The sequence below is a fragment of the Biomphalaria glabrata genome, chromosome 14, assembly GCF_947242115.1.
Source record: "Biomphalaria glabrata chromosome 14, xgBioGlab47.1, whole genome shotgun sequence".
NCBI classification, from domain to species: domain Eukaryota; kingdom Metazoa; phylum Mollusca; class Gastropoda; family Planorbidae; genus Biomphalaria; species Biomphalaria glabrata.
The window spans coordinates 8,051,554-8,073,552 of record NC_074724.1 but is presented as its reverse complement, the minus strand read 5'-3'; the positions used below and the strand labels follow the sequence as shown (position 1 = coordinate 8,073,552).

The 21,999-nt window shown below is 35.1% G+C and overlaps 1 protein-coding gene across 5 annotated transcripts; it reads left to right on the top strand.

Annotated features, from left to right (window-relative positions):
• The first annotated feature begins 1,031 nt into the window (after window positions 1–1,031).
• Window positions 1,032–20,902, top strand: LOC106077874 (uncharacterized). 5 transcript variants are annotated; one of them, XM_056011042.1, is made up of 10 exons: window positions 1,320–1,439; window positions 3,350–3,453; window positions 4,497–4,799; window positions 7,363–7,448; window positions 8,504–8,594; window positions 12,207–12,410; window positions 16,833–16,919; window positions 18,057–18,088; window positions 20,072–20,100; window positions 20,781–20,902. In XM_056011042.1, exons 1-8 carry the CDS (start codon window positions 1,339–1,341, stop codon window positions 18,074–18,076), a joined length of 996 nt encoding a protein of 331 aa, XP_055867017.1. In that variant the 5' UTR covers window positions 1,320–1,338; the 3' UTR covers window positions 18,077–18,088; window positions 20,072–20,100; window positions 20,781–20,902. The 5 variants fall into 5 exon arrangements, with proteins under 5 accessions (XP_055867019.1, XP_055867018.1, XP_055867020.1 ...); XM_056011044.1 differs by lacking the exons at window positions 1,320–1,439; window positions 18,057–18,088 and adding an exon at window positions 1,032–1,176; XM_056011043.1 differs by lacking the exons at window positions 1,320–1,439; window positions 18,057–18,088 and adding an exon at window positions 1,032–1,179.
• The last annotated feature ends 1,097 nt before the right edge of the window (window positions 20,903–21,999 follow it).

Below are 21,999 nucleotides of genomic sequence, written 5' to 3'. Positions count from 1 at the left end.
CTCAAAACCCCATTGGCTACGCTCATAGATTTTATAGTGTGTAATTTGCTTTTTTTTATATTGAAGAGGTACTTTTTAGCTTCAAACCCCAACTGGAAAGGGGGGGGGGGTTAAACTCAAAACCCCTTTGGCTACGCTCATAGAATTTTAAGTGTGTAATTCGCTTTTTTTATATTGAAGATGGGGTTTATCGTAAATTTTGGATGGGGTTTTAAAATCAAAATCTTCCTCAACTGTGCTGTTGGAATTTGGGGATTGTTGTTTGCATTTTTGTTTTGTTTTATAGAAGAGGGGGATTTAACTGCAAAAACCTCTGGTAGGGGGCTTAAAATTCAAAACCCCCTGTAGGGGGTTTTAAACTCAAAGCCCCCTGGTAGAGGGATTTGTATCTCAAAACCCCCTGATAGGGATTTTTAAAATCTCAAAACCCCCTGGTAGGGGGATTTAAACTCAAAACCCCCTGGTAGAGGGTTTTTAACTCAAAACTGCCTTGGTGTGCTGTGGTAAGTAATGATTTAGTATTAAAATCTCACCTAAAATAAACAAAATGAAAGCAAAAATCAGTCACTTAATTCCGTCCCCACCCCCCTGCGGGGGGGGGGGGGGATTTCATTTCGGGGGGGGTTTGAACCCCAAGAACCCCCCCCTGGCTACGCCCATGTTCTAATATATATATATGTATATATATATATATATATATATATATATATATATATATATATATATATATATATATATATATATATATATATATATATATATATGTTGTACGCGCGTTTATGCTTAGGGTTAGTTTTTTTTGGGCGTTAGGGTTGGGGTTTGGAAAAAAAAAATCCCCCCCCCCTCTCTTACGTTCTGGATCCGCTAGTAATATATATATATATTGATGCAACCCAGCCATGTATAGATATTGAAAATGATAAAATGAAAAATTACGTGGAATTAAAAAAAAATTAACGTAACGACGTGGATATATTATTGTCCAATATTTTTGATCAAATAGGAAATTCCCGTTACGATTTGGTAATGTACAGCTGACAAGAATACTATGAAGAATATATGTTTTTTTTTTATTTTATTTTTTTGATCACTTTTAATAATAATAAGCGTATAGCTGGTGATTATAAAAAATCATAGTCAAGAGTCCCAAGATTAAGGAGGTTTACAGTATCTCAGGTGGTATGTGTTTAAAAGTAATGCTGAGGAAAAGTTCAACATCTAAATATCTAGATTAACTATTCTGAAAACATCTCTAAAATCTTCCTGTTTGTGTTTATGTTTTACAAGTTTCGCATGTTGCTGTAGTTACGTACTAGCACAAACCTTCGGCAAAGGGTAATGTCGGATATGGTTCGAACTCAGGACCATCAGGTGACACTCGGAAGCGCCGCCATCCTGCTGGTTTGTGGAGACATCGATCAAAGTGATGGTGAAGACAGGTGGACGTTGTTGTTTTATTAGATCTAACTATCTGTGATCTTAAAGCTCCACAACCTAGGTCTAGCCTATATATCTAACTATCTGTGATCTTAAAGCTCCACAACCTAGGTCTAGCCTATAGATCTAACTATCTGTGATCTTAAAGCTCCACAACCTAGGTCTAGCCTATAGATCTAACTATATCTGTGATCTTAAAGCTTCACAACCTAGGTCTAGCCTATAGATCTAACTATATCTGTGATCTTAAAGCTCCACAACCTAGGTCTAGCATATAGATCTAACTATCTGTGATCTTAAAGCTCCACAACCTAGGTCTAGCCTATAGATCTAACTATCTGTGATCTTAAAGCTCCACAACCTAGGTCTAGCCTATAGATCTAACTATATCTGTGATCTTAAAGCTCCACAACCTAGGTCTAGCCTATAGATCTAACTATATCTGTGATCTTAAAGCTTCACAACCTAGGTCTAGCCTATAGATCTAACTATATCTGTGATCTTAAAGCTCCACAACCTAGGTCTAGCCTATAGATCTAACTATCTGTGATCTTAAAGCTCCACAACCTAGGTCTAGCCTATAGATCTAACTATATCTGTGATCTTAAAGCTCCACAACCTAGGTATAGCCTATAGATCTAACTATCTGTGATCTTAAAGCTCCACAACCTAGGTCTAGCCTATACATCTAACTATATCTGTGATCTTAAAGCTTCACAACCTAGGTCTAGCCTATAGATCTAACTATCTGTGATCTTAAAGCTCCACAACCTAGGTCTAGCCTATAGATCTAACTATCTCTGATCTTAAAGCTCCACAACCTAGGTCTAGCCTATAGATCTAACTATCTGTGATCTTAAAGCTCCACAACCTTGGTCTAGCCTATAGATCTAACTATATCTGTGATCTTAAAGCTCCACAACCTAGGTCTAGCCTATAGATCTAACTATATCTGTGATCTTAAAGCTCCACATCCTAGGTATAGCCTATAGATCTAACTATCTCTGATCTTAAAGCTCCACAACCTAGGTCTGGCCTATAGATCTAACTATATCTGTGATCTTAAAGCTCCACAACCTAGGTATAGCCTATAGATCTAACTATATCTGTGATCTTAAAGCTTCACAACCTAGGTCTAGCCTATAGATCTAACTATCTGTGATCTTAAAGCTCCACAACCTAAGTCTAGCCTATAGATCTAACTATCTCTGATCTTAAAGCTCCACAACCTAGGTCTAGCCTATATATCTAACTATCTCTGATCTTAAAGCTCCACAACCTAGGTCTAGCCTATATATATCTAAAAAAAATGTTATGTTTATTTTGATGAATTTGATTTATCATGTACTATCTTATCTTCTTATATAATACAGACGTTACTTCAAAAAAGATTTATCGACGGTCGAGGGTTCAAACCTTGCCCGCTCCCATCCCCCGTCGTCCTGTGGGAGGTTTGGACTAGGAAGTAAACTATCTTCAACTCTGAAGGAACATCCGAAACATGTAAAACATTTTACAAACAGGCATTGTCTGTATAAAAGAAAAAGAAAGAAGATGATTACCTTCTACTAGTCGGATATTACCCCCCTGACTTTCTGACTTTTTTTTTTGTGTGTTTCATGGATTCCCCTGTATAGCTAATATAAAATACTATAATAAATTTACCCGAATTGTTAAGGATTTCTTTCTTCTATAAATTTAGTTGTTCTTTTTAGGAGCTTCTTGTTGTGGGAGAGGCATTTAACAAACATTGCTGTCTTTCACGTTATCTTTGAAACATTCTTACCGAATTTTATCAAGATCGAATGGTTAGATTTCTTTTCTGCACATACATACATATATAAATAAATACATACTACTCCTATTATTGTGCTTAGATATTAGATGTAATATTTTTCATGTATTTGTTTAGTTCGGCTAACGTTTTGATGACAAATAACTTGGGAGAAACAAAAGATGTCAAGATGTGCCTTAAAGTTATTAACTCTTCATTGTTTTTGACGTTGATCACCCTTTGTAAGTATTTCTTTGGTTGAATATGCGTTCTAAGAAATTAATACCATTGTATTCCATTAAACCTAGAAATCATGTTTTTTTTTTTTTTATTGTTTTGAGCAACTGTTATTTAATTATTAATTCGTTTTTAGGAAGATATGGTATTTTACAAATTCTACAAATTCTACAAATAAATTAAAACTTTCTTCACGAATACATTTTAAAATTTGCTATTATTTTATCTATCTATCTATCTATCTATCTATCTATCTATCTATCTATCTATCTATCTATCTATCTATCTATCTATCTATCTATCTATCTATCTATCTATCTATCTATCTATCTGTCTATCTGTCTGTCTATCTATCTATCTATCTATCTATCTATCTATCTATCTATCTATCTATCTATCTATCTATCTATCTATCTATCTATCCATCTATCCATCTATCTATCTATCTATCTATCTATCTATCTATCTATCTATCTATCTATCTATATATCTATCTATCTATCTATCTATCTATCCATCCATCCATCCATCCATCCATCCATCTATCTATCCATCTATCCATCTATCTATCTATCTATCTATCTATCCATCTATCCATCTATCTATCTATCTATCTATCTATCCATCCATCCATCCATCCATCCATCTATCTATCCATCTATCCATCTATCTATCTATCTATCTATCTATCTATCTATCTATCTATCTATCTATCTATCTATCTATCTATCTATCTATCTATCTATCTATCTATCTATTATTCGCACTGAAAGTGTTGTTTTGGATATTGTTTTAATGTTTAAAACGAAATAGAAAATCTAGTTAATTAAAAAATTACTTCGTATAGGTGTATTTTGTTTAATGAAGATAGTATCCATTCATCTTATATTGCGGCTATAGACTTATAAAACCTACATATTTAAGTAAGTCATTTGTAAAAAAAAAAATATTTAGTGGCAGTTATTAAATTCCTCTACTAAAATTTTCTTCTTTAATCTGTTGTAATCAATCGTGCATTTTTAGTGGTTTGTTTAATATCCTTTTACAGATCATTTGTTTAGTGTGACACTTAGTATTGAGCTTACTTTAGTCTATGAGCTGGACCACAACTTAACTGACGCATACAGTGGAAAATGGCAAACCAACACCCGCATCGAAGCGTCATGCAATCCTAAAGACGGTTGCAAAAAATATGATAATTCGAATACCAATTTAAATTTTCGTATGAACGAAACAACATATGTAGTGGAATTCACAAAGCTATCCGATGCTATAACTGGAAATTACAGCATGAATCCTGACGCCATGTCACGACCCATAAGAATGATAAACTATGAAATAATTGTCACTGGTACGTATAAATACAAATACATCTTTTGGTATAACTTTGAAATTACACACACACACACACTCACACACTCACTCACTCCCTTGTAAACAATAATAGAATAAGCATCCTCGGTTTGGGATCCTTCAACTCAAAAGAACATTAAGAAACTTGAACAGTCACAAAATAAAGCAGTGAGATTCATAACAAACGAATATTCACATTGGATAGTAAAATCACAAAATGTAGAAAGCCTTCAGGACAGAAGACTCAAAAGTAAGTAGCAATTATACATAATACACTAACCATAATGTTTGAATACAAAAAAATCTAAAGAAATACTCAAAGACAAACATTAAAGGCACATTCCTCGTTCCATATGCTAGGACAAAGTTGTACAGATGCTCATTCTTCCCTAGTGCTATTAGATCATTGAATGGGTCGCCTGAGCTAGCCAGGAAAACAAGTGATTTGGCAGAATTTAAGTCATTGGTTAACATGCATGACTAGATGCATGACGCTTAGGACGTAATCATTTTTTTTTGAAGTAACGTCTGTATTATATAAGATAAGATAACAAAGGGCGTCACTGAGATCCCCCAGCCGCAACGGTAACCTGGCATTAGTTTGGGTAAAAGTAAAAGCAGTTGGTTGTTTGTAAACCTTCGTTAACTGTGGGCCTCAGAAACAGATAGTGACCACGCTGGCTGAGTGGTTAAGCGCTTAGCTTCCGAACCTAGGGTCCTAGGTTCCAATCTTGGTGAAGACTGGAATTGTGAATTTCGGGATCTTTGGGCGCCTCTGAGTCCACCCAGCTAAAATGGGTACCTAATATTAGTTGGAGAAAAGTAGTGGCCGTTTGTCGTTGTGCTGGCCACGACCATCGTAAACCATAGACCTCGTTTACATCATCTCCCCTATAGACCACAAGTTCTGAAAGGGGAACTTCACTTACATTATATAGAGATGATTTTAAACAAGGGCTTGGGTTTGTAGTACCTAATTTGTAATTGTCTTAAAAGTTCAGTCATAGACTTATTGAAACTCAGACCAAAGGAAGCCCCCTGCCGCTGTCGTGGAGAGATACAAGCAGATGTAAATAAATCACCTCTATTTCAATTGGCTCGTATCCCAAAACGATTGTGGACAAGAAGAGAGGCTAAAGGTCGAGCACACTGAGGAATCGCCTCAATTTTCCTGACTTTTGAGCAGCATGTATTATTGAACAGGAACAACTTTTATCTTGAGCAGGTTAAGTCTTCAGGAACATTTCCCATGCTGTGTACTAATTCTATATCCATAAGTATTTCATTAGAATATTAATAAGACTAGTAGATCTATATATTCGCTTTACCATTATTTTTTTTCTCTTGGGATTGGGGGTGGTAGGAAGGAGTGTTTAAATTGTTTCATTGTTTTACAATACCTCTATTTAAATAGAATCTTTGTGGAGACTACTAGGTGGGTGAACTCAAAAACTTGCATATCGTTGGGAAAAGAATTAATAATTAGTTAGCAAATCAAGGTGTATCCTAGTTTGACCGTTATATTTTTTTTCAAAATAAAAAAAAAATTTAATTAGGCTGGAGAACGAGAACATATTACATCAATACGTCTTCGGGTATTTCCGCATTCTTTCAAGTGTTCAATAATTAATGTTAAGAAATATTTTGCGCAGCGTCTTAGTAGTTTTATTCATTCGCTTCACCAGGATTCTTTCTAGAGGTAAAGGGGTGGGGAAATGGGGCGAGTTAAAACAATACTCCAATGATTTTTTAACTAACATTCATTAGTTATTAAGATAAAAATAATCGCTCAATAAATTGTATAAAGAAGATTTTTTTTTTAAAGTATTTTTTTTTTTATGTTTTCTATGTTTGTTTTGTTATTGATAATTTGAAAGTTGACTCAATGTCTGATGAAGTCTACCCTCTGTAACTATCGTTGTGAATATTTTATTACAAAGTTTATATCTACTCACTCTGTCTGTCTGTCCGTCTGGTAAAAGTTTGTACACTTTACTTCTCCCGCACCTAATATCGGTTAAAGCTGAAGTTTCGCATAATTATCTCTTTTACCTGACACAACAAGCATCAATTTAAAAAAAAAAAAAGTTAATTAGCTATTGGTAAATAATTATTTTGCTTGGTATTTTTGGTAGTTCAAACAAGGGATAGAATTTGTACTTGACTGAAGTGGTAGTAAAGCTGAATCAGTCCCCTTTATAAGTCGTCGTCTTAGTCTTAGTGAACACAAACCAAAAAATAAGACTAGACTATAGAAATATTAGAAACATTAGATTACTATACAATTTTCCATGTTCATAGGCTCTCCACTAGCAGAGTGGATACCGTGTTGGCTTGAGAAGCCTAGGAAGGTCTGAGCCATGAGGTCGAATTTAGGTCGTTTCACCGTTTTTTTTTTTAGTTTATATAGATGCTTTTTTTTTTTTTTGTTAGTCTAGATCTATAATAAATTTAATTTAATTACATGACTAATCCAAACTATTGATAAAACTATGTTTAAAAGCTTTTTTTTTCTTTTTAAGTAATTTTGATATTTTCTTGTTTTTGTATCTCAAATCTAGCTATTGGAGAAGACAAACAAAATCTTTCTGTCAACTGCAGCTTCGCTGGTTATTATCAGCATTCATCGTGTTTCTTAACAAAGAAAGTAAGCAGTATTCTCTTTTTATACTCATACTAGTACACACGGAAGGACAATGGAAGTTAAGTTAAGGGAAATAATGCATGTAGATAGCAAAGACATTTAAAATATACTAAATACTATTTATAATATATATATACTATAAATACTATATGTTTGGATCAATCGTATAATTAAATTTTACGATTTCTGTCCCTTGTTTGATACCAAACAAAGAATATTACGTAACAATAGTTAATTAACTCATTTGAATTTCAACTTGCTCCGAGATTGCGTGTAAGAAGTAGTAGCCTGAAAAGGGAAGTAACGTGCATAAACGTTTTATCAGACAGACAGACAGACAGACGGACAGATATACGCGTTGTAGAAATTCTGCTACAGAAAATTTTTGTATCTACTAACTTAAGACACTTGCTAAAAGCCCCTCCTCCCCCCCCCCCACCCGCTTTTTTTTCTCTATTTTTTTCCTACACCTAGGCAATGAAAATCGAGAAGGTAAAAATAAATAGTAATTCTTAAGTATTAAGGTTTTTTTTTTTTAGAGATGGCTTCCCGGTCCTATGTAATGTGCAGGGTTGGATTAGTACTTCATAAAGTCCTAAGCTATTTTGGATATTGGGCCCCTTATAATAAAAAATAAGGCAATTTCTCCTTTGTTCTTGCTTCAAAATGTTACGATTATTTAATATCCAGCTACCATCACATGTTGGGGTGCGTGGTTAAGGGCTTGTCTTCTGGATCTGGGGTCCTGGGTTCGAATCTCTGAGAAGACTAAGAATTTGAACTTTGGAATTTTTAGGGCGCCCTTGAGTCTAATGGGTAACTGACTTAAGCTCGGGAATGCAAAGGCGATAGATCGTTGTGCTGGCCACATGACACCCTGCTCGTTAACCATTGGCCATAGAAACCAATGACCTTAACATCATCTGCCCCATAAATGGCAAGGTCTGAAAGGGAAACTACTTTTCTTAACCGAAACTTCGGAAATAAAGAAATATCTAGCGCATAGCCTTCAGAAAGCTGTATGACAGAAGTGAAGTTATGTTGATATTTTTTTTTAGGAGGACACCAGAGGCTCATCGATAAAGTTTACTTATGAAATCTTCATTAAGCGTTTCAAAATAAATCACAGTTCTGTAGAAGAATATAAGAGTAAGTTCATGATTTTGACCCTTTGATTTTTGTATAAAAAAATAGGTTTAATTAGAACACTAAGGTACAAACTATAATCATTCATACAACTATATAACTATAGTCTGTTGCAAACATTGTGATATAATCGTTTCGATTGTATTCATAACAAAACTGATTTAAAATGTATATTTTAAAAGAGGTACGGCTCTTGAATTTCATTAAAATCTTCACAAAGTTATAAAAAACTAAATTTAACAATTTTGTACATAATGTTTTAGATGGAACACTTTGCCTGAAGCATTAGTAGTCATTCCATACAATGCCTAGGCATTCTATACATTCTATACATTGCCTAGGCAAAATAGGAAAGAGAAAATACCTAGTTCTCTTCATTCCAGAGAACAGCTAGGTAACAGATATATGGTGTGAAATAATCCTAAATTGACCCTATTCCTAACATATTCTATTAATTAAACTACTTATGTAAGATTACTTTTACTAAGAAAACACTTTTTCAAAACAATAGGTAAGTCAATTATTAAAAAAAACTGCGGTTCATTTATAAAATGAATATTATCTATTATTATCTATTATTATTATTATTATTTTCTCTTTATAATCTTACTATTAGCTGCAAATTCTTTATGGGTTATAGATAGACACCGGATGGGTATTTTGTAAAGAGACTAACAATTTTCCTAGAAATTTTGAGTTTATGTTTATTTTTGGTGAAAACAAAAATTGGTGAAAAGCTAGGCTTGACTGTTACATTTAAAAAATAAATGATCTTGAAATTAAATCTGGCTTACGTCTTTACTCCTTACACTCCATACACGGCTTAGAGAGATTGCCGCACTTGACTCCAAGGTTTCTTTGTGTTCATCGTATTGTTACGTATTTCTGAATCTTCTGGCTAAATGTACTAGTAGGCACACAAATAAAAACACTGTAAAGAACTTGACGACTCAACTTTCAGTTTCATATAACTTTATTAACTCTAACTATTTGTTACTGTAACATGTAGCGTAGAAGACTGTACAATATCTGTCAGTTTACAGTTAGCTATACTTCGTTGCAATTCATCTCTTCACTTCGTTGCAATTCATGTCTTTTCAACTTGCATCGAGCCATATTCCACAGAACAGACCAACGACACACTTCCCAGTGTCGCTCCAGGTCTCCCAAAGCTGAACCAAGTCGTACTCAAAGTCTACCGAATCAGAGCCGTACACGTCTTACATCGACTGTATCGACTGTAACGGCTCAAGTCCACTGTAGTTCGCTGTATAGACTTTAACGACAGTAGTCCACTCCAGTTAACTCTACCCTAGTTAACTTGCATCGAGTCGTACACATCTCTCTTCTACTGTCTCGCACAGTAGACAACAGTACCGACGACTCACTCACGACTGACTTTCACATTAACTCTCTGGCTTATATAGAGTCCCTAATCGCTTGTCCAAAGTTGCACAAACACGGCTAGTATTCTCTGGAATAACACGTGAGGAAACGATTCCAGAAAACATCGGCTGCAGTGTCATCTTGCCGGGGTCACAAGTTGTGACCTCTATCTGTCATTGGACATTGCTAGTACCTTCTGGAATAACACGTAAGGACACGTCACATCCTGTCTTTGTTGATACATGTACATTCCAGAGAACACCCGCTGCTGTGTTATCTCGCCGGGGTCATACGTTGACCTCTACCTATCACTGTCATTTGTAACACTATCTTATCTTATATAATACAGACGTTACTTCAAAAAAGAATATGATTACGTCCTACTCGCCATATTAACCAATGACTTAAATTCTGCCAAGTTACTGTTTTTCCTGGTTAGTTCAGACAACCCATTCCATGCTCTAATAGCACTAGGGAAGAAGGAGTATTTGTACAAATTTGTCCTAGCATATGGAACGAGGAATGTGCCTTTATCTTTGTGTCTTTCAGAGTATTTTATTAAATTTTGTACTGTATTTGAGGATTATGGTTCAGTGTTTTATGTATAATTGCTGCTTTACTTTTGAGTCTTCTATCCTGAAGGCTTTCTAAATTTAGTGATTTTAGTGATTTTACTAAATGTGTTACTCTAGTCAAATGTGAATATTCGTTTGCGATGAATCTCACTGCTCTATTTTGTGTCTGTTCCAGTTTCTTAATGTTTTCTTGAGTTGAGGGGTCCCAAACGGAGGATGCATATTCTATTATTGGCCTAACCAGGTTAGGTTCAGTAAAGAAAAAGATATAAAAAATATTCGTAGGGTAAGCATTAAGCGCACTGCCATATGTAGAAATCATTAGCTGGACTGGTAATAGAACTTTTTTCAAAGCTGAAAAAAACAACTCCTTAATATAATACTACATTACAAAAAAAAAAAAAAATAATAGAATGAAAAATGACGGACAACCATGAACTTCATAAAAGCTTATCTGATTTATAAAACAAATAATAGAAAATAAGAGTACTTTTGAAAACGAAAGTTTATCTACGAGGAAACAAATATTAATTACTACCGTTTATCTGAAAATTACGGAGTTTAGCTCCATTTCTGCTTTATATAACAAAATTAATTAATAAGTACTACATTAATAATTAAATAGTTAATTTTTTTATTGATTCATGTATTGTTATTGACTATAAATGATTTTTCAAGAGAAAGAGAGAGAGAGAGAGAGAGAGAGAGAGAGATATACCGGTACTTAGTGATGGATTGCCTAACTTTTAAGTACAAATAAATTAATAATAAACGTTAAAATATATAAAAAAAAAGTATTTTTTTTCCTACATTGAAAATAGAATGCGGTACGCCGATCCGGTGCGTACCAGAACTTTGCTGAGTTTTATGAGATTCGAGGATGTGGCCAGTGACACATGTTTTAAATATATATTCTCCCCTAAACAAAACGTCTGGGCACCTTCAATGAACTCCAGTAGGGAATCGGCGCAGTAGGCGCCATTATCCCGTTGATTGTTAGAAAGGCTTTTATCCAATATTTCATATTCATATTTTTATCTCATATTCCTATAATGGAATCGTCACTGTTCCATGCAGGGACCACCACTCCAGCTAAAAGGATACTGATGAGGGCCCCTTTGTGGAACGCGTGGCGGACTTTTTGGACTGGGGTGCGGGCTATTTGTTCCATCCCTACCCCGAGTGAGAAAAAAAAAGTTCACCCATGGAGTCCCGCAAGGGCCTGGTTCCCTACTTGTACTAAGCCTATCTAGTTCCACTACTACACGTTTTCACCGGAGGCGCCACGCTGAGGCGACGGGTAGCTAGAATCCTCCGGCGTCTGGGCACAAGTGCGTTGAACCATTTATGCCTAAACTACGGCTAGCGGCCTACATCCATATATATACATGCATCTCTCATTAGGTAGCATTTATTACGCTTATTTCGAAATGTTATTAATCACCAAAAATTAATTTGTTGTTATCGTAAATTTTGTTTCGATTGGTTCATATCTTGTCAGGCTTAATGAATGCTTGTGCAAAGTTTTAACTTGATCCGAGAATAGGAAATGGGAGAAAAAACATTTTCAAGCTTTTGACCAGACACAGTGAGTTAATATATGCTTTGTACAATATTCACGTTACTAGTACTACCTTCATATTTATTTTTCCAGATAATGCATGGTCGTGCCAGGTAAGCATGATTGTTAGCGACACTACAGAAAGTATGCATGCTTCCGTACGAGACGAACGTGACACATCTGTGACCTGTTCATCAGAAGCAAAATATATTAAAGGAGACAAAAGAGGAACGTCTGCAGATGTTACTTCACCATTACTGTGTAACCGTCCAGCGGACTTTGAAGCGCAACATCAAAGTAAGAATTTCAGTGTTTAGGAACGGTGAAGTTATCTTTGGATATTCAGAAGATTAATCTAATGACCCAATATCCAATGGTATCCAATCGTTATGTAGGCGAAGAAGTAACAGAATTTCTATTTATGAAAAAGAATAATTGAATTCCTTAAATCTAAATCATACAATTTAATATAATTTATGGTAGACATAAAGAAATAAATTATATGTCTCATATTATATTTAAACCGCTTTAGGAAGTGAGATATCAGCTTCTAGACATTGGGTAAATGACCGCCATGTCATGTACAGCTCCATTAATCCCGACACCCCTAAGTTTGCAAAGTTTGCATGAGAGAGATGCCTCCTGATAATCTAAATATCTGACTATGTTATAACACACATGTTCAACACAAATGTAGCTATATGCACATATGCACAACCGTATTTACGACAGTTCATCCTCACTCTTAAACTAGATCCACGCATTTTAAAACCAAAACAGCGTGAACAGCGATATCTGTATGATGTGCGGAGGCTAAGTGATAAAGCGCTTGTCTTCTGAACCAAAGAGTCCAAGGGTGGACTGGGTGTGGAAATCGGCCCAGGCATTACGATACTATCCGGCCGTGACCACCGTGACATATCGAAGGCGCCGATCCGGCCCACAAATTGATTGCCCTACTACGTTCATCTATTGTTACTCTTTCTGTGGCATTTTACGTCTCGAGAGATAATCCTTCCCCTTGCCTTCTACTTGCATGACTAAAGAGGCCAATCCTTGATACACAGCTAACGTCACAGGTTGGGCATATGTAATTTTCAACCTTCTTTCTACTATTGTTGTGTATGTCATCTGCAATCCTGGATCCTTCCTTTAAGCTCGCTCTCCATGTGAATCTATCCAGTACCACTTTTTTCCCAGCTGCTAGTGTCGATTTTGAAGAGCTTCATTGTTACAGGCCTTAAAATAATGAAAGTTTGGATAATGCGATGAACGCAAGCATGCGTGAATTCAAATAGGCCTAATTTTAATAAATGATGTTTACTACTTTAAAATTCATGTAACAACCATTTGAAGAGTTATTACAAGACAACTGTATTCCCTCTCACCTCCATCTCTCACAAGAGTCATCGTCCTGTTCATAGTCTTCGTTTTCCACACTTCTATTCTAATGTCCTTTATCCAATCATCTATTCATTATGTACATTCTTAATTCCGACTCGAATAAATAAAAGTCAAATTCCTTTATTGTCTTAAGACACTACTGTTCAGGGGCGGACTGGGTTCTTATACCGGCAAAACTGTACACTGTTTTCATTCAGGCCGGTGAGAGGGAGCTCTTGTTCACTTTTGTTAGCCTAGAGTTCCAAGAGACGAAGGCTCAACTCTACCTGACACTTTAAGAAGAAGAATATAAACTTTATATCCAGCCCACAAATTGTATATCATATCCAATTGTAGGTCTACATGTCCTCAAAACATTATGTTAGTTTCATGATGTATCGATAACTGAACGCAATTATAAAGTAAAAGCTATTTCCTTATTAGAAATATAGGCCTTATGTTGCTTTTAATCGCTAAGTATGTTGGCCCTAAAAGGATGGATCACGCTAGTAGCACTGTCTACGAAAGTAGGCTATTAGATTATTTCGGAAAATTTGTTAGATTAAATTAGCATTACACTGTAGAGTATGTAAAAGATTTTGTAAAACGACGCTTGAATGGTTTCTTTTACAAGAGAATATTATAATACCTTTGTTTAATATGTTCTATATATGAGGTCAATTACGTGGCCCTACCGGCCCATTAGCGTACCGGCCCACAGAGCATTTGATCGAATGCCCATATAGTCAGTCCTCCCCTGCAGGCTAGAATACTAGTGAAGAATTCTATTCTTTATTTCGGAATCTTTAGGGCACCTCTAAATCCAGCTCTTTTTGGGTACCTGACATTAGTTGGGAAAAATAAAGACGGTTGGTCGTTGTGCTGGCTCTATGATACACTCGTTAACGTTGGGCCTTAGAAACAAATGATCTTTAAACCATCTGTCCTATTGATCGCAATGTCTGAAAGAGGAACTTTACCATATTGCTTATCATGGGCGTAGCCAGGATTTTTTTTTCGGGGGGGGGGGGGTTGGGGGGATTTTTTTCTCCCCCCCCCCCCGCTAAAAATATATTTATATAATGTATGTGTGTGTGTGTACATAATCTTAATTACATTCTGACCCTTCATTATTTCGGAAGATGTTTATTGTGCCCTAGAATATGTTCTTCCTGGAGTTAGTGGAAAAATTGTAGATTCCCTGTCCTTGCCAGAAAGTGGTCTGGGGGAGCGCTGGGAGCGGAGCCCAACCGCGAAGCACTATTTTTGGTATTGAAAGCCAACAAAATGCATATTCTGAGGTATCTACAGTGCATTTTTCTGCTATTAAAAAGTTTTATTTCAAAAACCTAATGTGCTATTCTTACTGACTTAGACCATCCCGCGCTGTTCAGCGCGTTTGCCGTCAAGCTGTTTCCACAAAAATCAGTCACTGGTAATGTCTGAAGCTTCTTCCCACCTGCTCTAAGGACCTCCATGAATGTGTGGCGCCAAGTAGTACTTAATAGGATGTCATCGCAACTCTTATTATGCGTAATTCATTTTGTCGGAGAACATATCCTTGATTTAGACCCGATCTCTATAACTGACTCCTAAAATCTGTCTTAGCCATCTTTGTTGAGCCACATTTAGTGTTTTTACAATTTCGCAGGTTACTATTCACTGCACTTTATTAATGGAGCCCCGCCACTGGTAGAAATGTGTAATCTCTCTTGAACACGCTTTTGGAATTAAGTAACTGTAGTTTGCTTTAGATTTTATACCTTAAAGGGAAGTTTTATCGTCAAAATCATCTATTGGGGGGCTTAAACTAAAAAATCTCTCGAGTTTTTTATATTTTTTATTCAAAACCCCATTTAGCTACGGTCATCGAATTTGGTAACTAGTTTGCTTTAGAATAATATTGAAGATAGAGGTTTTCCACCTCAAAACGCTCTGTATGGGGATTTTAAACTCAAAACCACAGGAGGAGAGGGGTTTAAACTCACAACCCCAATTGGCTTGGCTACGCTCAAATAATTTTAGTGTGTAATTTTGGTTTTTTATATTGAATAGGTATTTTTTAGCATCAAACCCCTCTGGCGGGGGGGGGGGGGCGGTTTAAACTCAAAACCCCTTTAGCTACGTTCATAGATTTTAGAATGTGTAATATGCTTTTTTTATATTGAAAAGGTATTTTTTAGTTTCAAAATCCGCTGGAGGGAGCTTAAACTCAAAACCCCTTTGACTACATTCATAAAATTTAGAGTATATAATTAATTTTGTTTTTGATATTAAAGAGGTATTTTTTACCATCAAACCCTGCTGAAGCGGCGCCTTCGACATAGTCACGGAGATCACGGCTGAAGGGGGGTTTAAACTCAAAACTGAGTCAAAACCCATTTAGCTACGCTCATAACATTTTGAGTGAGAAATTAGCTTTTTTTTTATATTGAAGAGGGGGTTTATCGTAAATTTTGTAGGGGGTTTTAAAATCAAAATCTTCCTTAACTGTGCTCTTGGAATTTGGGGATTGTCGTTTGCATTTTTTTTTGGTTTTGTTTTATAGAAGAGGGGGATTTAACTGCTAAAACCCCTGGTAGGGGGTTTTAAACTCAAAACCCCTGGTAGGGGTTTTAAACTCAAAATCCCCTAGGTATGGGGTTTTAAACTCAAAACCCCTGGTAGGGTTTTTAAATTCAAAACCCCCTGGTAAGGGGTTTTAAACTTAAAAACCCTTGGCTGTGCTGAGGCGAGTCATGGTTTAGTATTATCTCACCTAAAATAAACAAAAGCAAAGCCAAAAATCAGTCACTAAATTTTGATCCCCCCTGAGGGGGGAGATTTCATTTCGGGGGGTGGGGATTGAATTTGTTTAAACTAAGAAGTTATATAAGATGTTTTAACTTCAAGACTGCAATGTTTTTAACATAAGTGATATATTTTTTTTTGTATTGGCTTTTAATTCTTAGCAGAGGGCGTCAATGGTATTAGTTTAACCCGGTATGGTTAGCTAATGGAGTCACGCCCACTCCTAGTCATCCATTACCACTAATATTTTCTCCAATAATCGCGTTCTTTATTGTTAAGTACCATGCGTTTGTTGAGTTTCTAGCTAACGAAGAAGTTTATTCACTGTGCCGTCCGTACACCTCGCAAAACTCTACCAACGCCGCTGACTACTGAGATTATTATCTCTTTAAGTAAGAAAATCTGTATATGTTTTCTTCTAAAATTGCAATTTATTTGTAATTTTCATATTCTAGGGTTAAGATTATTCAATACAAGTAATTTACTTAATATTTTAACTATGTGAAACATTTCTAATGGCTGCAATATATTTTGTTTTCTTCACAGATTTGGATCTGTCATCTTCTAAAGGCATTGGAATAGTAATATTGATTATAGCTGCAATATTAATTATTACGATACCAGCCTCAATATGTAAGTTTCATTTAAAATCATTTAAATTAATATACGACATATGATTTTTTTAATGTCTGAATATTAAACTTACAACCATAATGGGCAAATATCGAAAATATTACAGTAAATACACATCAAGAATTTGTTTCCTATTGTATGTAATTAAAAGTTCCTTTTTATGAAATGTCTACAGTACAGTCTCAATCGACATAATTTATTAATCTTACAATAAATCCTAAACCAGAACAATCTAAACCTTTGTCTCCCAATTCTTTTAGGTGCTACTGCTCGGCCATTTTATCCATGTTTCGATGAAGTCTATATTAATTATTAACTATACTTAAGTAAAAGACGATATTATGGATAACAAAAAATTCCGAATTTTGTATTTTAAACAATATTTTAAAAAATTTATCACATAATAAAATGATCTAAAAAATTTGGGATAATTTAAAGCAAATCTTTTTCCCCCAATGTATTTACTTCTTTTGTGAATGTTAATTAACTAAATAACACAAAGAAATAAAAAGATTTGGTAATTCTGCAGGATTCCTAGGGGCAGCCATCTTTGTACTATTTTGTAATTGTTTATGTTACAAAGAAATACCAAGATAGTGTCTTAAAAAAAAAAACAAGAATTAACATTACTTCTGTGTTTTCAAAGCAATGCTTTTTTCTTTTAATTTTGTTTTGGTGGCAATACAATACGTTTTTTATTGTTCTGTCTTCTTTTTAATTGTTAAAATCTAAATATTGTCTATATCTATTCTGAATTATTCTGATATAGAGAATCTAAATTTAACTAGGCCTACAATAAATATCATCACAGTTTATTACCAAAAATTAATTGACCTTTATTGCCTTTAAGAACCTTGTCATATTAATATAGTAATTAGTCTAGTTCTAGCAGTTAGATTGTGAGTCTTATTAATAGACTTATTAGGACTAGATGATACCAGTATAGCTAGATCTAGCATATTATTTAGCTTCAAAAAATAAAAACAAACAAAAACCCAAATCGGAAAGAAAACCCAAGATAATAGTTTTTGTTTCTCTCTCCGTTCAATTAAACTGAAATCTGATTCGCCATCTATAACATACGTACGGATGTGGGATCAATAAACTGATTTTTTTTCTCTCTTCTTCCTCCGTAAGCTAGCCAAATGAAATCGTGACAAAAGAAAATCGTAAGTTAAATGGATGTTGCACGCATTGATTATTTTCTTCATTGTTTAACGCAGTGATGCCAAACCTTGTCCTCCAGTGGGCCATGTCATTCTCAGACACACTTGTTTAATGAGTCTCATCAACTGTGGTCTCATTATGAACTGTGATCTGATGTCTCAAGGGGCTAGATTAGCACTACGTTAAGTGTCGGATGTGGGCCGCGAGCCGTAGTTTAGGCATAACTAACTTAACGTACTGATACCCAAACGTTTTTGTCAGGGGGAGGAGGTTAGAGAAATATAAATACATTCAAAACATATGTTTCACTGGCCATATCATTGATTCCAATGAAATTCAGCACCTACGGCTTCATTAGGCGCTCTATTCAGACATTTCGAGAGGCTGGTTAAGAATCGCATCACATGCCGGCCTGATGTGACCCAAGGGCAACGTTCTCGGCATCACTGGTTCTTTATTTATGTATTTGGTGTGGTCTTAATGGCACGCATGCGCAAACAAGGCATCTCTTTTCTTCATCTTGTCATTTCGTCTTTGTTTTAAACGTTTCTTTTCCCCCTCTGCATGTAGTCTACTTATTAAACACATGTTTCTTTTGTTGTTGTTTTGTACCTATTTTTTTACCAACTATTTTTATAATTTACGTTGTAATTTTATGTTATTAATTACCCTCTTCTTTCAATGCTGTAAGTCAGCTCCTTTTTATTTGATTTAGAAAATTGACTAAACTTTGGCTAGTGCATGTGTCAAACATATTTCTAAATAGTCATAAGAATAATAATAAAAAAATAAATAATGAACAGCCTCATGGCTAAAATGTTCACCTTTTTAGAGTAGCTTGTCAGCTAAATGTTTTGTCACTTTGATGAAACAATACATCTGGACCAGTACTTCAAAATATTTTTAAACTCTTCGATACATCGTGGTAATGTTTTACAATATGAGTTCATTAATTCAATATTTAATTTTAAAATACAACTTATTTGTTAGTTGACAATTGGTTTCTAGGATATTAAGGTAGCCAAATTTAAAACGATATTTAAAAAATAAATTTTAGTCTCAGTTTTAAATTTAGACACAATTAATTTTTAATAATGCCACAGCATCTGACAACCAGTCCAACATTTAAGCTTTTCTTAAGGCTCAGATATTGAGTCAGTTAGAACTGTTACTAACAGGACAAGGGGCAAAGGCCAACAACTGGTGCCTAAACTTCAAAGCTTTTGGCACGAGTTGTTTGTCAGCCTTAACTGGTTACTCACCTAGAACAAGGAAAATTCTGAATTCAAACCTCTGTTGCTTGCGTCTATACCCAAACACGAGAAAGGCCACGGAAGTTAACCATTAAGACGAAATAGGAGCTGGTAACACTTAGGTTGATTTCAACTCACTCTAGCACATCCTGGTAGATCCTATGTATTTACTGATCCATAACTGTTTGCGTAGATTAGGAGGGGTATGGGTGGGATGAGTAACTTTTTTGTGGTCTCTTATTGTATGACATCTAAAATAAAGTAAAGTAAGTATCCCTTTCAGAACTTACGATCCATGGGGCAGATGATGATATGGTCATTTGTTTCTTTGGCCAACAGTTAACGAGCAGGGTGTTATGTGGTCAGTACAACAACCAACCGCCTTCGTTTCTTTTACTTTATCGCCCCAACTAAAGTCAGTCATTCACCCATTAGAGTTGGGTGGACTAACACTAAGGGGCGCCCTGAAATCTCCGTTTCAGAATCCAAGCGCTTAATCACTCAGCTACTGCTCCCCATATCACATAACATATAAAGCCCCATCCTAAGGCCTAATCCTAAAGCCCCATCCTAAGGCCTAATCCTAAAGCCCCATCTTTGACCGTTAGAAGTGAATCTTCTATAGTTTGTTTTTGTATGATGAGGTATTAATAAATATTTAATCCTACCCAAGAAGAAAACGAGTAAATCTAATTTTCTTTTTTTTTTCTTCTATTTTTTTTAAACTTTCAGTCATAGACCGAAAATATATCAGAAATTGCGTAAGTATTATTTGTTTGAAAATCACTATTTTATTGTCTAAGCGTCCAGATGGTAAGATATTTAATACTTCAACTATATTAGAAACAGACAAAAATCACATTACTATCACTTCTAACTATCGTTTTGAGAAGAAGCTCAATGTTGGTCAGCAATGTATATTAGTTCTTCAAAAAAACATAATTTTTACTATCTGTATAGCGGCTCCTCCACATGTGATACCCCCCCCCCCTTTTATTTTTACTAGAAAAAAAAAAAAGCAAAAATGTAAATGACATTCAAGTCACTTGATTATTGATACTATAATGTATCCCTTCGGCAAACTCTTTCTCCCTATTTCACCGTGACTCTTTTTCTCTCTATCTCCATCTTTTCCTTTCTCTTTCTCTCTATTTGTAAGACTATTTTTCTTATGGATAATAAAGATTATTTATTACTGTTATTATTACTATTATTATTGTTACTCTTTCTCCCTATTTCTTCCCCTCTCTTTCTTTATCTTACTGTGTTTTTCTTTCTCCCTTTTTCTATCTCTCTTTGTCTCTACATACTTCTCTCTCTCTTTCTCTCTCTCTCTCTTTTTCCTAAACCTTTCTTTCTCTATCTTTCTCTATTTCTCTGCCTCTACATTTACACAATATGTGAGTTTAGTTACTTAGGACAAACTTCTATTGTTTTCCAGAAAAAACAAAAAGTCCAGGAAGATGAGAAGGTTGATGAAGAAATACCACTTGACACCAGTTTTAATAAAAATGTCATAAATGGTACATAAGAACAATTCCTGCAAAAAAAAAAAAATAACAACAGCCAACCTAACAACAAAATGAATGGCACATATCTAAAAGAAGAAATCAGTTCAAGGCTTGAAATACGTGGAGGTCTCAAACTCATGTCTTTGTAAATAGAAAGACGGACACGAACAACAAATAGAGAGCTGTCTTGCGAGACACTTCTAGTTAACAGTGTCTTACTGTTATACAAATTTACTAGAGTATTATTTGAGCATAACAAAAGTATTACTATAAAGTATTCTTAGAGCATTTGGCTTCTAATTGTATAGTGATAATATACACAAGATTGGTGATGTGTGTGTCATGCATATATGGCTGAGTGTTTACGTTTCAACAGGTCAAAATATTGATACTGTATTCGAATCTCAATCTCATTGGCTGTTTAAGATTGAATCTGATCATTTGATGTGAATCAGTATTTACCAATCTATTTTGTTTTCCTTGGGTTTTCCTGTATATTTTCAAAATGCGGGTCATGGGCCACGTTTATATTTATTTTGCCACTTAAACCACAAAAGATCGTTGAATGCTATTGAACTTTTGCTGTGGCCTAAACATGCAAGTTATTAAGACATTTTGATGGCATAGTACAGCCTTAAGGGCCAGATATTGTTCTCGATTGAGCCTCAGAGCTATAAGTTCGCTTTTGAGCCCTTAAATACAAAGATTCTATCTTCGCCTTTCATTGCTGGGGTTACCTGGTCGTTGGGCTGTAGATCCTATCAGCTAGCCCAACTAATCCGTTGTAAATTGTGTTATATTCTTCATGCAGAACTTCAATAAACTTGAACAAAATTTCTTTTTCTACAAAAAAATGAACGTAGCAAAGATTTCATTTACATTTGGGATGAATTTAGAAACGGGGCAAGCCGGTTGCGTGGTTCAAATCTTGGTGACGACTATGATTTTAAATTTCAGGATTTTTAATGTGCCACAGAGTCTTCCAAACTCTATTGGGTACTTGACTTAAGCTGGGAAAACTAAAGGCAGTTTGGTCGTTGAGCTGGCTACACGATACCCTGCTCGTTAACCGTTGTCCAAAGAAAAAGATGACCTTAACATCATCTGCCTTATAGATCGTAAGGTCTGAAAAACAAGTGAAATGATGAT

Coding starts and splice junctions, on each gene's coding strand:
- LOC106077874 (XM_056011041.1), top strand. CDS start 1,339: ATGTCGGATATGGTTCGAACTCAGGACCATCAGGTGACACTCGGAAGC. Junction 8,595..12,206: donor TTCTGTAGAAGAATATAAGA/GTAAGTTCATGA, acceptor TTATTTTTCCAG/ATAATGCATGGTCGTGCCAG. Junction 16,920..20,071: donor TACGATACCAGCCTCAATAT/GTAAGTTTCATT, acceptor TTAAACTTTCAG/TCATAGACCGAAAATATATC.